Raw genomic sequence first — 19848 nt, forward strand, 5'->3', positions numbered from 1 at the left:
TTGACCCCTATGTTTTTTAGATTTTTTTTATTACTTGTTAATTAAACAAAATCTCGTTATTTATTTTCTATTGTATTAGTATAAAATAATATAATTACCCCCCCCCCCCCCCCAAAATATTAGCATACAATATGTATTGTATTATTTATTTTATACAATATTTTTTGCTTATCTTTATCAGGGGGGCCAATGAAATCTCACTTTTGACATAGCTAAAAGGTTATCAAAGCGCGGGAAGCTTTCATTGGGCGCACGAAAGGCTGCTCTTTTTTTAGGAAGCAGCCGCACTTTCGGCATCAGAAGTGAGTGTCAGCACTGGAGAAAGAATAGCTCGCACACTGTCACGTCTTTTTTCTGCCCCAGCACAGCGGAATATAAGACTCCAACACAGAGATAGAGGTTCAAACGTCGTGTCGGAGCGGCAGGTAGGCTTTAGGGAACCCGTGGACATCGGAATGTTCTGCCACTCTCCTCGCTCTTCTCTATCTGTTCTCAACTCCGCTTGCCATCAGTTACTGATTGAAGTCATACAATCAACCGGGATTGCTGTCTACTGCCTTTCAGTAGGTCTACTCCCTCACTGCAATACCAATGCGAGGGTACTGTCAGTGTATACAGTCAGCGAGTAAACGGACGGGAGGCGCGCATGTAAAATAGTCAGTGACAAAATGGACAAAGGGAACTACATCATTGCTTCGCTTCTTTTTCAACTGCTGGACTTAATATGTGGACAGTTCTTTCCAGGTAAGTGTATTCTTGTTTCTCGGAAGTGCTTAGAAGCCTATAGGCTACTTTCATCTCAGTAGAGTCTGCTTTGGAGGTGGCGATACGCAGGGACCGTGGGCAGGTGCATGCGTAGGAGTTAATGCTGCGTCTCCAACTTTTATTTTCGAATATTGTAGGCTACATAATTGAACCCACACGCACGCACGTACGCTCCCAACACACGCACACAACACACACACACACACACACGGTATCAAAATGCACGCCCTTCGAGCACTTGTTACTCAAAGCGCAATTTGGGGAGCTTTTGGTCAAGATTTTTTTCACATGTAGCCTGGGCTATAAAACATGGCATTGACAAAGTCGAGAATATTGACGTGTATCTGTAATACAGACTCATTATGACACAGATAGGCTAAACTATCCAACACATAACCATTACACAAAGCAGCGGTAATTTCGGAGTAGTTTATAACGTGATAAGTAAACTACGCATAACGTTGAATAGGCTATACGTGGACCAACTCGAATAAACTCTGCTTTTATTTATTTTTTAAACAACATTTCACTATACACGAGGCTAATTCCTATAACATAACCTAGGCTATGTACGGATATAATCTACCTCCCATATTCATACTCGCGATTCGAAATGAGGTTTTGATTGGAAATAAGTGAGACAGACCCATTGCTACATTGTGGCAAAAGTTTTCGTGGAAAATATAGTTGTGTTGTAACCTATATTTAAACAGTTTAACATGACGGTAGTTGGACGAAATTTTAAAATAACTTGATACCACGGAACAGACTGCTGTCTCAGTCACCTTAGCTTTTTCTTGCTCTCAAACTGTATCTAGTTGAATATCTGATAGTAGGCCTAATGAACAAAACCATTAAATACATGTAGGCCTTCTTCAAATCCACTGTTAATAAACAGAAAAACGAATCTAAATAAGAAAAGAAAGTAATAATCGTGACATTTATGAACGTGGTTGAAATCCGTAGACTGGAAGGCCAAATGTCAAAGATTTTATTTTATTTGTTTTACAATTTGTATCATACTTTTTCAGTGCCATTGAATTTCTTATCTCGTCTATGAGCAAGGCTACAAAAAGTATTCATCCGAGACAGATGAGAAAGCGAGACCCCACTGGCTGTTATTTTCTGGGGGGGTTTTCTGGTTAAATGAAAGTCAATGAATTATTTAGACCAGAACCTGCTGCTATTGCCTTGGGTGTCTATGGGACACACACTCAGTTAAATTGACCGGGAGGAAGTTGATTTAAAAAAATATAAATGACCAGAGTGAATTATCTTCATTTGTCCACCATCTTCGGTGTTCATGAGTTTGATACGGTCTGCCTGCTGAGTTGTTCACCCGTAAGGTGGCGCTCTGGGCACATCATTATATTACACTCACCCACACCAGAGGATTATGCGCGCAAGAGAACTTTACTAAACAGTGAAGGACAAAGATGGTTGTAAATCCGAGACTCTTGGAATAACCTTTCTTCGTTAAAAAAATTAAGGCAGTTTATTACTTATGTTTGTGGTTATTTATTGTAGAAATTGATGATCACACTTTATGGATTGGTGTCCATTTTATTTATTTCCGATGGATAACTCCATATGGATTTGGTGGTAGACTGATTTATTTTTTAAATCAAACTTAATTCTTGGACAAAGGCATGGAAACCTCTCTTTTGTTGGTAATGTGCATTAGTTACACAACTTTAATATATAATGTGCAGTAGGCCCTGCTGTAAATCAGGATATTCTGTGTAGATATTTATTTTATTTTAATGAATTGATATGTCATGCCAGTCAGTCATCTGCATTTCAGCACCACTCTCCCAAATAAGCAGAAGAACAGACCACCAACATTATTCATTTCAGTGGGAAATAGTAGTGTTGAATGCAGCCCATGGTGTTTTTTTCATTGGCCATTGCCCCTTTGCCAAGGAAAGAAATCTAGTGGAAAAATGTTGCTTCTCTGCATACATTACCAAGGGCTCCCCACTCCTTTGCATACATCATCCTGCAGCACCCTAACACCTGCATTGTAACAGGAGACAGCAGTCACTCTGTATGCTGGAGAGGACACTCGCTAGCCAAGTGCTTCCAGACTAATGGTAATTCCAGGCTGATGCAGTGTCAGTGTTCAAGGCCCCTCTCGCCAGCTCTTCCATTTTAGGGAGCAGGTTCGTGTTTTTCGTCATAAATCTTGTTCTGGAAGCAGCTTTGCAAAGTGGTCACTAGCTGGCACAGCCACAAAGTCATAATATCTTAAGATTTTTAAACTAACCCTAACCTTAGGCATACTGCTAACGCCGACCTTAAATTAAGACGAAAACGCCCATTGTTGTTTTTATTTAAAAAAAAATATATATATATATATATATATATATATATATATATATATATATATATATATATATATATATAGCCAATTTTGACTTTGCAGCTGGCCCCACTAAGGGAAAATCACTGTTCTGCCTCCAGGACAAAACTCATGACAATAAGTGTCAACCTGCTGTTAGGGAGGGACACACGTTGGCGGCTTAGAGATAGTGTGTGTGTGTGTGTGTGTGTGTGTATACCGTGAACTTCAGTTTGCTCCAGAGTATTTATAAACATTTCCTGTTAGGTTTTGTTGATATTCCACAATGGCTGAAGCCAAAAAGTAAGGGGTGTTATTTAGGATTGGTTTGACACATCTCCGTTGCATAGAGTTGATCAGGCTGTTGATTGTGGCCTGTGGAATGTTGTCCCATTTGTCTTCAATGGTTGTGCGAAATTGCTGGATATTGGCGGGAACTGGAACACGCTGTGTACACGTTGATTCAGAGCATCCCAGACATGCTCAATGGGTGACATGTCTGGTTAATATGCAGGCCATTGAAGAACTGGAGCTTTTTCAGCTTCCATGAATTGTGTCCAGATCCTTGCGACATGGGACCGAGCATTATCATGCTTAAACATGAGATGATGGCGGTGGATGAATGGCACGACAATGGGCCTCAGGATCTTGTCACGGTATATCTATGCATTTAAATTGCCATCGTAAAATGCAATTGTGTTCATTGTCCGTAGCTTATGCCTTCCCATACCCAGACTGCCACCATGGGGCACTCTGTTCACAACATTGGCATCAGAAAACCGTTCACTCACACGCCATACACGCTGTCTGCCATCTGCCTGGTACAGTTGACACCGGGATTCATCTGTGAAGAGCACACTTCTCCAGCGTGTCAGTGGCAATCGAACGTAAGCATTTGTCCACTGAAGCCAATTACGACTTCAGTCAGGTCAAGACCCTGATGTAGATGACGAGCATTCAGATGAGACGGTTTCTGACAGTTTGTGCAGAAATTATTTGTTTGTGCAAACTCACAGTTTCATCAGCTGTCCGGGTGGCTGGTCTAAGATGACCCCATAGATGAAAAAGCTGTATGTGGATGTCCTGGGCTGGCGTGCTTAAATAATAATAGCCTGAGCAGTTTAATAGCAAAACCCACAGCATAAAAATAACAAGAATAAATGGGTTACAAAACCCCGTCGCACACTAAACAACATGTGCACAAGCACTTACAATAAACAATGCTACACAAAGACATGGGGGGAACAGAGGGTTAAATACACAACAAATGATTGAGGGAGTTGAAACCAGGTGTGAGGAAAAACAAGACAAAACACATGGAAAATGAAAAGTGGATCGATGATGGCTAGAAGTCCGGCGACGCCGACCGCCGAGCGTCGAACAAGGAGAGGACCCGACCTCGGCAGAAGTTGTGACAGTATGGTAGAGAAATTAACATTAAATTCTCTGGCAACAGCTCTGGTGGACATTCCTGCAGTCAGCATGCCAATTGTACACTTCTTCAAAACTTGAGACATCTGTAGCATTGAGTTGTGGCCGTTTACTGTCCCCAGCACAAGGTGCACCTGTGTAACGATCATGCTGTTTAATCAGCTTTTTGATATGCCACACCTGTCAGGTGGCTGGATTATCTTGGCAAAGGAGAAATGCTCACTAACAAGGATGTAAACACATTTGTGCACCCAAGTTGAGAAAAATAAGCTTTTTGTGTGTATGGAACATTTCTGGGATCTTTTATTTCAGCCCACGAAACATCTGACCAACACTTTGCATGTTGCGTTTATTTCTTTGTTCAGTATAGTTATTTTTAATTGCTCTGTCGCTATACTTCCATAATTGGGCTTTATTCCACAGGTAGGCAAACATACACTTTAACTTTTAATTAGGTATTGTGATTGAATAACAATTTCAAAGAGGTCTGAATATTGTAAAAGAAGATGGTTAAAGAAACTGGATTTCATCCAAACAAGAAATTGTGTCAAGCAATTCAACTGTGATTGCCCCAGCAAATGTAACTGGCAGTCACTCAAGCACTGATAGGGGAAACGACTACACCTCCAGAACTTCAGAGAGAGGGGAAATGTACTTCAAGTGGTCGAGAAATGAAACACCTGAGAGCACAAATGGGGTTGGGAGGCTGTCAGAGAGTTAATTAATTTCACACGCATGCCTATCCTTTGGGCCTTTGAGAAAAAAAGGTTGAAAACAGTAAAAAAGGTGAAAAATATAACTGGAACATGATTTTTCCCAATCAATCCATGAGAACCTGTCAGAAGCCTAATTGTTTCTTTCAACTCACAGTTATCGTCTGGCCCCTTGTGTTGCCGTGGCTACAGCAGGTCAGCAGAGAGGCAGGAGCACTTTTTGACAAGCTGTCTGTCACTCACCGGTACTGTCTGTTTAGTATGCTCACCCACCCGGTCACGTTCTCTCTTTTTTTCCAGAGAAGAGAGCTGCATTTGCTGTGTGAGTGGATGGAGCTGTATTTGCCAGTGGTCTGCTTATCTGCATGACTGTGTCACCCTAATCCACAGCACTTATTCTATTTGCCTGACTAAATGACAGCTTAATCCAGGGGCAGGCCTGTGCCATAGGATGCTAAAGTGCAAGCCGCTGGAAGAATGTCTCTCTCTCTCTTTTTTTTTCAATTACATACTTAAAAGCTAGATATCATGCCTGAAAACCTTGTTGTGAAGCACAGGAGGAATGCCTGGTTTTATTGCTGACCGAGGCTCATATTCTTTGAGGTGAAAACCAGAGCCTGTATTTATAAAGTGTTTTAGAATAGGAGTGCTGAACTATCTAGGATCAGTTTTGTCCTTTAAATCATAATTCATATTGAGGGGGGGGGGGGGGGGGGCTGATCCTAGATCAGTACTCTGAGACTTTTTGTGATACATTCTGTAGTTGCTCAAAGTTTAACCTGATATTTCTAGGCACTGCTATGAGAGAGGGAGAGAGAAATGGAGAAAAAGAGAGAGTCGGTGCAGGGCTTTCCTGATAGCAGGGGATTCCGAGGGTATAAAAGGTGATACAATTTAATTATGGTTTTCTCATTGCGCAGTGCTGGATTTACAGGTATTGCCCAATTATTGAGAGATTCATGAACGTACGGGGGGAAATTGATCCGTTGTACTGTCACCTGGGAATTGACAGAGCAGGTCAAGACATAAACCGTAATTTGAGAAAACACCTCTCTCGCCATTGTTTGTGGTGTGAGAAAGGGACAAAGAAATGATCAAATTCTGACTGGCGAGGAAGTGACACACAATAGGACTATTATCTAGGTAAAAAACACTAACATTGTTTTCCTCTATTTTCATGTGTTCTATTCCTACGCCATACAGTATGTGGATATTTTCTTATCAATTGATGGCGATTAGTATAGTTCTCACGTTAAAGAACCTGTTGGACTTGTGTTTGGATGTTATCAAGACTACACAGAAATACCAAATCACCCCTAAAGAGAGAACTCTAGTGTTGTAGCTAGCAGTTAATCAGCGACATCCATCTCATGCTATCATCTTACACTGTGTCTTGCTGGAATTATATTCAGAGAGGGAAACTAAAGCTGAGGATTTTAAGACCATACACAGGAGGCCAATCTCCCCAAACCTTGGGTGTTTTCCAAATGGCACCCTATTCCTTACATAGTGTACTACTTTTAACCAGTGTCTATTGGCTCTCGTCAAAATTAGTGCAACTATATAGGAAATAGTGTGCTATTTGGGAAGCAGCTCTTCATTACACAGTAGCAGAAACTCTACTACTGAAATCAGAGTGGTGAGCTAAAGGGAGATAGAGAGGGAGGGGGAGAGAGCAGGAGAGTGTGGAGGCAAGATAGGGAGAGGGAAGAGTAAGAGGGGAAGGTTCAGGTTAGATAGGAGGAAGAGAGTGTATGAGAGAGAATGGAGAATGAAAGGGATGGATAGACAGAAAGAGAACGCTCCTTTGTGTAGACTCAAGAGACTGTGCCAGAATAAGGAAGGTCCCCTCGAGGCTGTGGAAGCTCTGCTTACGGTTTGCTCAACAATCCTCCAGCTCTCAAACAGGCGTCTTTCGATGTGATGTTTGCGAAGTGAGCCTTCAATTCTCCCAGGACTCACAGTACAGTAATCCAGCATCTGCCTCCCATCTCCACTCTGCTCTCCCGTCAGCTTTGACTCTTATCTTTCTTTCTTCATTGTCTCTCTTTCTCCTAATTTTTCTCTTTCTCCTTCGCTTTCTCTGTCCCACCCACCCTCACACCAACAAATCTGCACCAACTAGCCAGATATCTTCATCGATAATGGCATGCACCGTCATTTCTCCATCTCTCCTCCTCAAAGTGTGAGATGGATGGAGAAGTACATGCACATTCCCTACCCCCAACGTAATTGTCAGGATCCATCAAAAATATTACCGTTAATTGGACAGAGAGGAAGAGAGGGTTAACGTAAATTCAGACTTGATTAATAGATAATTACTTCTGTCATCAACGGAAATAATTACCAGCAAATTGCTGCTCAGATTGGAAGCCTCAAACAAAAAGCTGCTGCACTGCCAGCCGTCTCTGCCTCTCTGTCAAACATTTATTTCAGATTTAGAGGGTAGCCATGGGAAAGTGCTCCTCATATTAGATTTTACAGGTACAGTGCACCAACAAGTTGGTGACCACTGTATTAGTCTACAGTGCATTCGGAAAGCATTCAGACCCCTTAACTTTTTCCATATTTTTTTCCATTATGGAATTATTCTAAAACGGATTAAATAAGAAACGTTCTTCATCAATCTACACACAATTCTCTATAATGACAATGCGAAAACAGGTTTTTAGAAATGTTTATTAAATGTATTAAAAATAGAAACAGAAGTACCTTATTTACAGAAGTATTCAGACCCTTTGCTATAAGACTCGAAATTGAGGTCAGGTGCATCCTGTTTGTTGATAATCCTTGAAATGTTTCTACAACTTGATTGTAGTCCACCTATGGTAAATTCAATTGATTGGACATGATTTGGAAAGGAACACACCTGTCTATATAAGGTCCCACAGTTGACAGTGCATGTTAGAGCAAAAACCAAGCTATGAGGTCGAAGGAATTGTCCGTAGAGCTCCGAGACACGATTGTGTCAGGCATAGATCTGGGGAAGGGTAGTAAAAACATTCTGCAGCATTGAAGGTCCCCAAGAACACAGTGGCTTCCATCATTCTTAAATGGAAGAAGTATGGAACCACCAAGACTCTCCCTATAGCTTGCCGCCCGGCCAATCTGAACACTCGGTGGAGAAGGGCCTTGGTCAGGGAGGTGACCAAGAACCCAAAGAGGTCCAGAATTTCTCTGTGGAGATGGGAGAACCATCCAGAAGAACAACCATCTCTGCAGCACTCCACCAATCAGGCCTTTATTGTAGAGTGGTCAGACAGAAGCCACTCCTCAGTAAAAGGCACATGACAGCCTGCTTGGAGTTTACCAAAAGGCACCTAAAGGACTCTGATCTGATGAAACAAAGATTGCACTCTTTGGCCTAAATCAGAGCATCACGTCTGGAGGAAACCTGGCACCATCACTACGGTGAGGCATGGTGGTGGCAGCATCATGCTGTGGGGATGTTTTTCAGTGGCAGGGACTGGGAGACTAGTCAGGATCGAGGGAAAGATGAACGCGGCAAAGTACAGAGAGGTCCTTGATGAAAATCTGCTCCACAGCTCTCAAAACCTCAGACTGGGGCGATGGTTCAACTTCCATCAGGGCAATGACCCTAAGCACATAGCCATGACAACGCAGGGGTGGCATTGGGACAAGTCTCTGAATGTCCTTGAGTGGCCGAGCCAGAGCCTGAACTTGAACCCATTATACCCAAGAAGACTTGAGGCTGTGATCGCTGCCAAAAGTGCTTCAACAAGGTACTGAGTAAAGAGTCTGATTTCTTATGTAAATGTGATTCTGTTTCTGTTTTTTATTTGTAAAAACTGTGCTAAAATAGATAAAAAACTGTTTTTGCTTTGCCATTATGGGGTATTGTGTGTAGATTGATGAGGGGAAAAAACAATTGAATCCCTTTTAGAATAAGGCTGTAACGTAACAAAATGTGGAAAAAGTCAAGGGGTCTGAATACTTTCCGAATGCACTGTATATAGACAATGGCCTACTATTATGTGTGTTAACATTGCTAGGCTATAATTTCAGTTTCTTTTGATGGTGTTTTAATTTGCAGTGTGTGACCTAATCTAGTTTGATTTGCCTCTGTGCCAGTCGATTTAAACTAGAAAAGCAGTTTAATAAATACATTTCATATTCTGTTTACAGCAGCGGAATTGGAAATACCCCCAAAAAACTTGAACGGTGTAGACTGCATTTGATAGCGAGGTCGTCAAAATTGGCAAAGGTGCAATCAATATAGAGGTCATTACACTTGATAAGGCCATTTCTCTGCCACAGCCTGAAAGTGGAATCCAGTTTAGCTGGAAGGAAGACGTGATTATGACATATAGGACATTGAATAAAGAAATCACAGAAATAAAAATGTTGATGGAGTTGAGTTCAAAGTTTAAGAGTACTGTTAACAATTGGATTGGATGTGTAGGTTGAAGCTGAGAGAGGAATACTGGAGGTGACTAAAGCTGGCAAAGAGAAACAGGAGTTGCTTCTGTTGACACTAGTCAGTTTCTGGAGTGTGAAGCCAGTAAATAATGTGTTGTATATTTGCTGCTCAGTAATAATATAATGTATTAAGTTAGGAAGGGCTTGTCCTCCGTGTGTTCTAACTCTCTGGAGGAATACTTGACTTGTTCTTGGATTCCCACCACCCCATAAAAAGGAAGATATAAGTTTAACCATTGAAATGAGAAAAGACATGGTTAGAAAAAGAGGGAGACATTGTAACAAATACAGAAATCGGGGCAATACATTTATCTTAATACAATTCACTTTACCAGCTAAAGTAAGGTGGAGAATATTCCATCTCTGAAAGTCCAGACATGTTAATAAGGGAAATTAAGTTGTCATCATGGAGGGAAGACAAGGTACAGGTGATATTGATCCCTAAATATTTAAAGCTAGACATGGTCAAACGAAATGGAATGGTATCCTGCGGAATGTGTAATGCTAATTCATTAATAGTAAAACATTCACTTTGAGAATGTATTTTTATAACACGAACAAACGCACTAAACCTTCACAGTAGATCCACTATATCCGGGACACACTCATCAGGATCTGATATATTAAAGCAAGTCATCTGCATACAAGGAAACTTTGTGTTCCAGTCCCCATTTGTAAATACTGTGTATTGAGGGTGTGACCTTTAGCATAATAGAAAGGGGTTATATTGCCAGGGCAAATAACAGAGGGTACATTGGGCATCCTTGGTGTGTGGCCCTTGACAATGGGAAACACTTTGAACGCAGTTTGGTTATACTGACGCCTTGAGTAATGAGTAAAACAATCAGATCCAGGAAATGAAGTTCACTCCAAAGCCACATTTTCCCAGTACAAATAATAAATAGTCCCATTCTACCATGTCAAATGCCCTCTCTGCATGTAAAGAGATAATTACTTCAGGAATGTCTGAAGATGCAGGACTGTATGACACTGAGCAGGTGCCGATTGTTAGAAAAGGAGTGGCGGACCCTAAATAAACCCTGTCTGATCCATTGATACGAGGTCTGTCATAGTTGACTTTAATCGAGAGGCGAGCCGCTAACATTTTAACATCTGCATTCAAAAGCGAGAAAGGTCTGTATGAGCCACACTCATATGCATTTTCGCCAGGTTCTCTATCAGAGATTGGGGTACTCTGGTCCAGGCCATGTTTGAACATTTCAAGAAGGAGTGGTGCCAGTTTGGCAGAAAACTTATTGTAAAATTCATTTGGCTAGCCATCTTGGCCAGGGGATTTCCCTTGCAATTATTAATTTCAATGGGGTTAACTGTTTGAATATGTGAGGTAGTGTACATTTTGGGAATCAGCTGTGAGGCAGATTTGCACTTGAGCTGTTGAGCTAGAAGTCGATTAGCCTTTTCTCCATGCTTGTAAACAAAACCACTTGCGTGGAGTAAATGCTGCTTAGTTTTATCTGTGGATAGTAAATTGTACTGAGTTTGAAAAAAATTAAACAAAATAGCTGATTAATGATATTCTGGAATTTGATTAACAATACACTAAAGGCCTTTCTTTGTAACGTTCTGGTGATGGAAAGGAGTATTGTTAGTCTAGTTCCAGAATGGCATTAGTCATCTGTTGTTGTTTTTTAAATTTCTGTTGTTTTTTGAGAAGAGAGTAATAGGAAATTATTTTCCCAAACCATATTTGGAGAGATCAAATGTGTTTTATTTGTCTCAATAAAGACATCAATTGTAATGAATTTTTTTGGGGAAAAAGTGAAGGGGTCTGAATACTTCCCGAATGCACTGTTTATTTGAATCAAACAAGCCTCTCCAGAAGTTGATGAAGTGACAATAGCAATCCAGCTCGGAGGACCGAATTGGCCGTTATGTTGTCGAAATGGGTGTCACAGCGCTCATCGCCTTTGATCCCAGATGGTTCCCAGGGACGGGTCCACCTCCTGGCCTCAGTCACGTCCACGAGAGGACATTGTGTCATCATCGGGGGCACATTCAAGATGCCCTTTTCTAACCTTTCCTGTTACCTCTTGTCAGGCTTTGAGAGACTTCATCGCATAATTTATTGGCTTCTGAGGACTTGACAGTGCCGTGTCAGAAAGAAATGGTCTATTCTGGAAGCTTTGTGGTTGCTCCTTTAGCATTGCCAGGTGGAGCTTTTTAGCCACCAGTGATTTGCACGTTGTGAAGGAGAACGGTGTCCATCCATGCTTTGGCTTAGGTATGGTTCAGTATGAAGTTAAAAGTGCACACTCAGTTCACGCTGATCAGGGTGGTGTTTTTACTCATGGACTTTCTGGACCATGTCAATCTCCCTTGAACATGTTATTAGGCCCTATAACTGACATACTGTGTAACCACCATCTTCAAATAAGGGATCTCAATAAGACAACCAGTCAACCTTGTCTATGCGTCAGTTCTTTGGCTAACAAAAGGGCATTTGAAAAAAAAAGTCTAAACCCCCTTTCTGAGGATTAAAGAAAGACAGCGGCAGACAAATAGGAGGGGAAAGTGAAAGTATTAAATTGCATTAAAGTCAATGTTAGCCCGGCAGAATGAAAGCTGGCAGTAATGAACTGGCTGAGCTCCTTCAAGACCTGGGGCTTTGTCGGAGTAATGCGCCTGGAAGGGTAACAAAGACCCCTTGTGCATTCTCTCCCTCCAGAGAGACCATTAACCTTTCCCCAGCATTCACACACACACTTCCCCCAGACACTTCCTCTACCGCCAATGACCCGCTTTGTTTCTTTGCGGGAAGATTAAATGCCCCTAATTGGTTAGGCTAATGTCAATTTGTCGGAGTGTACTAATGCCTGCCATATTATTTAGTCCCTTGTGAAAAGGTCAGGCTTGGGCGCTCGTGTGCCCTGAGATATACTACTACACTACAGTAAGTCTCGACCCTGCCCTGTCACTGGGTAGAAAAAGAAACACTTGAAGTGAGTGTCTTTGTGAGTTCTGCCAGGACCGGTGATAAAGGTGACCAAAGCGTTGTTGTTGACACTGAAGCAGGTGCAGGCTTTGGCTGGAGTTTAAAAAAAAAAATTGTTCCATGTCATAAAGCCGTGAACACAAATGGGCGATAAAGAGGCATAACTAATCATCGCCCTGCTCCAGATTGACGAGGCGTGATTTGCAGACAATTGCACAGTCTTGCACAAACTGGCACATTTTCTGGCTGGCGCTTGCATTGTTGCATTGTTGTTTTCCTTACAAATAATAATGCCTTATTTTCTGTATATCGTGTTGTCATTTCTACTGTAGCATACAGTAGGTATGTATGTATGTTTTTATGTATGTATGGAGCATAATGTATTTACAGTTTTATTCACATTTTCAAGTATTGGTGACAAATAATTATTGCATTGATGGTAATGGACACCTATGATGTGTGTAAAATACTTTTTTGCATGTTGTAGTGATTATAATGAGCTAATGATAAGCTATTTGCCAGCTATGTGTGGTGCCATGTATGTTGTACCTATCATGGGTTTATTATGATTTTCTTTGAGCTAAGTTAGCATTAGCTAACTAGCTAGTCATTCACCTTTCTCAAGACTAGGTATTAATGCTACAATCTCAGGGTTTGACTCCGGTTAATTGAATGTTTTCATATGCTTTCTCGCAAGTGTAATGCCTTTAATTGTCTCAGTCTGTGCTTAGATATATATATCTATATATATAAAAAAAAAAATTACTTCTTGGTTGGACACTGTTGTTGGGATATTTTTGTTGATATTTTTATATTAGTTTTTTTTGGTTGCGTTTGCAGGATCGTTCCCATGCTGTCTTTATTGCAGTCGCGCTTTGGTCGCACTGCACCTGAGTATCAGGTTTTACTCCCTGTAGTTATGAACGTAGATGTTTGGGGACAAGGCATGGATAACACCCCTAACACAACCCATGGGTCTCAAAGTCTTGACCAACAGAAACCTTTTATTTTACTATTGCTGTTTATTAGATAGAGCTAATAGAGGATACAGGCTTTTGACAGTAACACTGTTTATGATTGAGCTCAAACTATTTAAAATTGGTGTTGTGAATACTTAGCTGTTAATAATTGGGAGCCCTCTTTTGTAGGTAATGTGACAGATGGTTAACCGGGAGTTTGATCTTATTTGGGCAAGCCTGCAGTCCGCCTTAGAGGCGAGAATAGGACAGTTTTATTTTGCTTTGTTTTTATTTTTGATGTATTATTATGAGGGTAAGGTGGATGGGGGGAGGGGGGGGGGGGGGGGGGGCGTTTTTTCTACTTCTACTTCAACAGTATCTTGCCCAACTTTTTGGTACGTGCTTTTTTTACATCACAGGTGGTCTAATGCAGGGTTTTCATCTCTACTCCAGACTCAATTTAGTAATCTACATTTCAAATGACTGACATGTCAGATATTGGGGTGGGAGTTGCGGTCAGCTATTAGGTTTACAAGCTGGAACGTCAAAGCAATGAATGGCCCGGTTAAATGAGCTAGAGTATTAGCTTATCTTAAAAAAAAAAAACTATATAGCATTCCTAGAAGAAACATACAAGAATCTGTGAACAGCAGATCATGGTAGACTCCGTAAAGCTTTGGTAGGACAAATATTTAATTCCAAATTTAATGCTAAGGCAACGGGAACAGCAATACTTATTCATAAGAAAGTACAATTTACTGCATATTGAGACAAATAAAATGCATTCGATCTCTCCAGTTTCGCTTTGGGAAACACTTAAAGTTGTTCTTATTTCCTATACCTCTTTTCTCAAAAAACAACAGAAAATTAAACGACAACTACAGCTGATTAATGCCGCTCTGGAACTAGACCAAAAATACTCCTTTCCATCACCAGAATGTTACAAAGAAAGGATTTTAATGTATTGTTGGTCTAATTCCAGAATAGCATTAATCAGCTCTTCAAACTCAGTAAATTGTACTATCCACAGATAAAACTAAGCAGCATCTACTCCGCGCAAGTGGCTTTGTTTATGAGCATGGAGAAAAGGCTGGTCGACTTCTAGCTCAACAGCTCAAGTACAAATCTGACTCACATCTGATTCCCAAAATGTACAGTACCACACGTATTCTAACAGTTAATCCCATTGAAATTAATAATTGCAAAGTGGGAAATCCCCTGGCCCAGATGGCTACCCAATCAAATTCTGGCACCACTACTTCATGAAATTTTCAAACATGGCCTGGACCAGAGTACCCAGCAAATATGCATATGAGTGTGGCTCATACAGACCTTTCTCGCTTTTGAATGCAGATGTTAAAATGTTAGCGGCTCGCCTCTCGATTAAAGTCAACTATGACAGACCTCGTATCAATGGATCAGACAGGGTTTATTTAGGGTCGCCACTCCTTTTCTAACAATCGGCACCTGCTCAGTGTCATACAGTCCTGCATCTTCAGACGTTCCTGAAGTAATTATCTCTTTACATGCAGAGAAGGCATTTGACAGGGTAGAATGGGACTATCTATTCTCTGTATTGGGAAAATGTGGCTTTGGAGTGAACTTCATTTCCTGGATCTGATTGTTTTACTCATTACTCAAGGCGTCAGTATAACCAAACTGCGTTCAAAGTGTTTCCCATTGTCAAGGGCCACACACCAAGGATGCCCAATGTACCCTCTGTTATTTGCCCTGGCAATATAACCCCTTTCTATTATGCTAAAGGTCACACCCTCAATACACAGTATTTACAAATGGGGACTGGAACACAAAGTTTCCTTGTATGCAGATGACTTGCTTTAATATATCAGATCCTGATGAGTGTGTCCCGGATATAGTGGATCTACTGTGAAGGTTTAGTGCGTTTGTTCGTGTTATAAAAATAAATTCTCAAAGTGAATGTTTTACTATTAATGAATTAGCATTATACATTCCGCAGGATACCATTCCATTTCGTATGTCCAAGTCTGGCTTTAAATATTTATGGATCAATATCACCCATACCTTGTCTTCCCTCCCTGATGGCTTATCTTAATTCCCCTTATTAACTAATTTAAACTGGACTTTCAGAGATGGATTATTCTCCACCTTACTTTAGCTGGTGCAGTGAAATGTATCAAGATAAATGTATTGCCCCGATTTCATGTTCCTATATGTAATAATCACCTCTTCCTTCCAGCTATACTGGATTCAACTTTCAGGCTGTGGCAGAGGAATGGCCTCACCAAGTGTAATGACCTCTATTTTGATGGTACCTTTTCCAATTTTGACGACCTCGCTATCAAATGCAATCTACACCGTTCAAGTTTATTTTAATAGCTATTTTTACTTTTGTATACAGTAGGCCTATAGGATAACATAATAACCTGAAAATGTTAGGCTGATGTGTGTTTAATTTGTAACATTTAATTTTTGTAACTCAATGACTTTTCTTTTCTTTTAAGATGTGTTTGAAGGCATTCTGGCTGGGGGGGGGGGGTGTTGTGGGGTGAGGGAGGTTGAGGGGGAGGGGGGGACAAAAAGGGGAAAAATGTCCAATGTCTTAATATTTTATCCTCCACAGACCATACCCCCTCCCCTCCCCCTTTTTATCACGGAATACCGAAACTTGTAGTATGGTCTCAATAAAATTATCCATAGCCTATACTATAGGCTATAGCCCTAGGCTACACAAAGACCATGCTCGGAGAAGCACAGGGCAAAGTTATATTTTGAAGAAAATGTACTTCCTTCCCGAGTTTTTGCTTCAAAGGTCTCTTTTACTAGGATGTCCGCACACGTTCATCCACTTGCAACATATTTCCAGCCTCCAAACAGTGGTGAATGAAAAGATACATCTTTTACACAAAACACCACAAACTGCAGGCCTAATGACATTTGGCAATGGTCATTAGGCCAGAATTTATGTGTCCACTGCTATCCGAGCACATCTCGGTGTGTCGGGCACTCATCTCTGCCTTAGCAAAATGTCAGTGTTCTCGTTGAACTTGAACAAATTGCCATCGATAAAATGCTACTGTTTTCATTGTCCGTATCTTATTCCTCCCAATACCATAACCCCACCACCACCATGGAGCACTCTGTTCACAACATTGACATCAGCAAACCGCTCGGCCCGACACCATACACGTGGTCTGCGGTTGTTAGGCCGGTTGGACGTACTGCCAAATTCTCAAAGATAAATTAACTTTAAATTCTTTAGCAACAGCTCTGTTGGGCATTGTAGCAGTCTGTACTCTCCCTCAAAACTTGAGACATCTGTGGCATTGTGTTGTGTGACAAAATTTCGCATTTTAGAGTGGCCTTTTATTGTCCCCAGGTTTAATCAGCTTCTTGATATGCCACACCTGTCAGATGGATGGATTATCTTGGATAAGGAGAAATGCTCACTAACAAGGGTGTAAACAAATTTGTACCAAACATTTTAGAGAAATAAGCTTTTCTTTGTGGAAAGAACATTTCGGTGAGCTTTTATTTTGGCTCATGAAACATGGGACCAACACTTTACATGTTGCGTTTATATTTTTGTTCAGTGTATGTTGGTTGGTGATATGGGTTCGGACCCACTTCGAAAGCCATGATGTCAAGCTGAGTGAACAGCAGATATGTTTGGTGTTTTTGATGTTTGATGCTGTGAAACTTGGGGAATACTTCTGAGATTAGTAAATCCTGTCATGATCACTTGGTTGGTACAGGCGAGCACATCAGTGGTGAAGCAGGAGCTCAAATGATTGCTCTCTGTCTCATGCAAATAGTTGCAGTGTTTTAGCTAACTAGTTGGTTGTTTTTGTAATTCATATATGTAATTCATATGGAAATGGCCCAAGCTGCTTGCTATAGCTAGCTAACTAGCTAGTCTGTCATGCAAGGAAAGTTGTGTGTGGCTATAAATTTGGGCTGTGCTTGCAAGGTCTCAACCTCAGCTGTCACTATCGCTAGCTGGCTATACTGACACCCAGCTAACTAGCCACCGAAATGGAGATTAGAGTACTTCGTGTTTATCTTAGGTTATGGTTGCTAGGTACATATATTCATAGGCTATACATTGCCTCGTTTTCCTATTATTTGACAACTTAGCTGTCATGTTAGGGTATATGCCTGTGCAGTGGAGCTTATATGATATTGAGTTGCAGTGATATTTGTTTACATACTGTAGCAGCTAACAAGTTGCTTGTTTTGTCCTGTTTCTACTGATGCAATTCATTTCTACCGCTGAAATTCACCCTACAGGGTGATTATTAGGAAGAGAGTATGTGTATGGTTTAGAAAAAGAGAGGAAGGAAGATAGAGAGACAGTGTGAGTGACAGAGAGAGAGATGATGTTCCTGACCACAATTGTATCCTATTTGTTGCTCCGTTCCCCTCTCTCCTCCTCCCCTCTCCCTCTGTTAGTCTGTTCCTCTAGGTCAGTGAAAGCGAGGGAAGTGATATGGAGAGTCAGGGCTCAGAAGCAGAAGGCAAGGAGGAAGAGGAGTTAGAGATGATAGGAGGGATAGAGCTGTGGAGCGTGGAGGAAGAGGAGGCAGGATTGGATCGAGAGGAGAGTGGAGGGAGAGAGGAAGAGGGGAGAGCGGAGACTGGAGGGAGAGGAACATGGAGAGGAGGAGGAAGAGGGAGAGGAGGAGGGAATGGAAGAGGGAGAGCACACCAGAGAGGAGAGCCTACATTTCCATGGAGTGACTCTGCCCCAAGTCCCACCATTCACCCTTGTACAATACAGCCTGGGCCCCTAAAGTGACAGTGACAGGGTTTTGGACTGATTTTTCTTTCTTTCATATGTGGTGTTTAATACCAACCTGTCCGCCACCACATCCAATTCACTGAATTGTTTTGAAACACTTTCTGAATATAATTATTATAAAAAAATTAAAAAACAATCTAATTGCAAGTGTATTTAATTGACATTGTAAAATAAATGGATTCACATATAAGGTGTATAACTTAAGTTGCAACGCATTAACAAGCATTGCAAGAAATTATTCCAGGCATGATCAGAGAGGCCCTGGGGTGGAGAGACAAAGAAAGAGAGAGCGTATCTCACCACAGAAGGTCAGGAACAAAGAAGAGAAAGAACAATGAATCTAAGACCTTTCATAACCATTTGTTTAGGTTAAATAATCTGAGTTGTTGACCAATAGAATACTGTTGAGTTAACCTCCAATCAGATATCAGACCTACAGGGTGTAAAGGCAACTGAACGGGGGTTGTCAAGAGCAACACAGAGAAGGCTGAATTCCTGAGAAGAGAATACATTTTTTTGCAGACCTTTGAGTCATTTTGGGGGCTGAAGATGACAATTCTCAATAACTACACTATATATACGTAAGTACTTGGACATCCCTTCAAATTAGTGAATTCGGCTATTTCAGTCACACCCGTTGCTGACAGATGTATAAAATCGAGCACACCGCCATGCAATCTCCATAGACAAACATTGGCAGTAGAATGACCCCACTGAAGAGCCCAGTGACTTTCAACGTGGCACCGTCACAGGACACCACCCTTCCAACAAGTCAGCCTGTCAAATTGTCTGAATATTGTCCTCTGATCACGTTTTTTATTATTTTTTAAATAAATGAGTGAGTAATTTAGTCAAATTTACTACAATTCAAATACTCTGTTTTTTTGCGTGTTGAGTGTTAATACGTTTTTGATAATGAGTGAGACAATGGAAAACAAAATGGAAAACAAAATGAGTGTTATTCCTATTGACATGAATGTGACGTGGTGCTCTTTAAAAGTAAGTCAACTTTGCTTTTGAGCTAGAGTGTGCCTGTTTGTTTGAAATGTGTGAAAAATGTGCTTTATCGTGTACATTTCAATAATCTACAGCAGCATTCTAGAAATAAATTGGTTTCTGGACCTCATAATAACCCATATTCGAGTAATTTACATAGCTTACATTACAATTAAGCGTCAGGGGTGCAGCCACAGAGATGAACAGCGTATGGGTGCTGAAACTAGGCTAAAATCCAGAAGGCCTAATTCATTTAAACAGTCCATTTTAATTTGACTTTAGGTTTCAGGTTGTATTTATGCGCACCAAAGAAAATAAGTGAAAGACACAACAGTACAGATAAAAATAACAGGTAAAAATGGTATTCAGGTGAGGTTGGAAGCCCAAAAGCCCACCACAAATATAAGTACAAAAAAAAAAGTTTGTACAATCAGTCAAACAAAGCATATTAATTATAATTGTACATGATA

General features: G+C 40.9%; 1 protein-coding gene across 1 annotated transcript in view; it reads left to right on the forward strand.

Annotated features, from left to right (window-relative positions):
• The first annotated feature begins 667 nt into the window (after positions 1-667).
• The window catches only part of LOC139413194 (receptor-type tyrosine-protein phosphatase T-like), a 497128-nt gene continuing 477947 nt past the window's right edge, over positions 668-19848 (forward strand). The window contains exon 1 of the mRNA XM_071160294.1: positions 668-744. Within this exon, the coding sequence (XP_071016395.1) occupies positions 669-744 (76 nt within the window). The 5' untranslated portion in view covers position 668. The remainder of the gene's footprint in view (positions 745-19848) is intronic.

This window comes from Oncorhynchus clarkii, chromosome 7 (genome assembly GCF_045791955.1).
Source record: "Oncorhynchus clarkii lewisi isolate Uvic-CL-2024 chromosome 7, UVic_Ocla_1.0, whole genome shotgun sequence".
In the NCBI taxonomy this organism is placed as follows: Eukaryota; Metazoa; Chordata; class Actinopteri; order Salmoniformes; family Salmonidae; genus Oncorhynchus; species Oncorhynchus clarkii.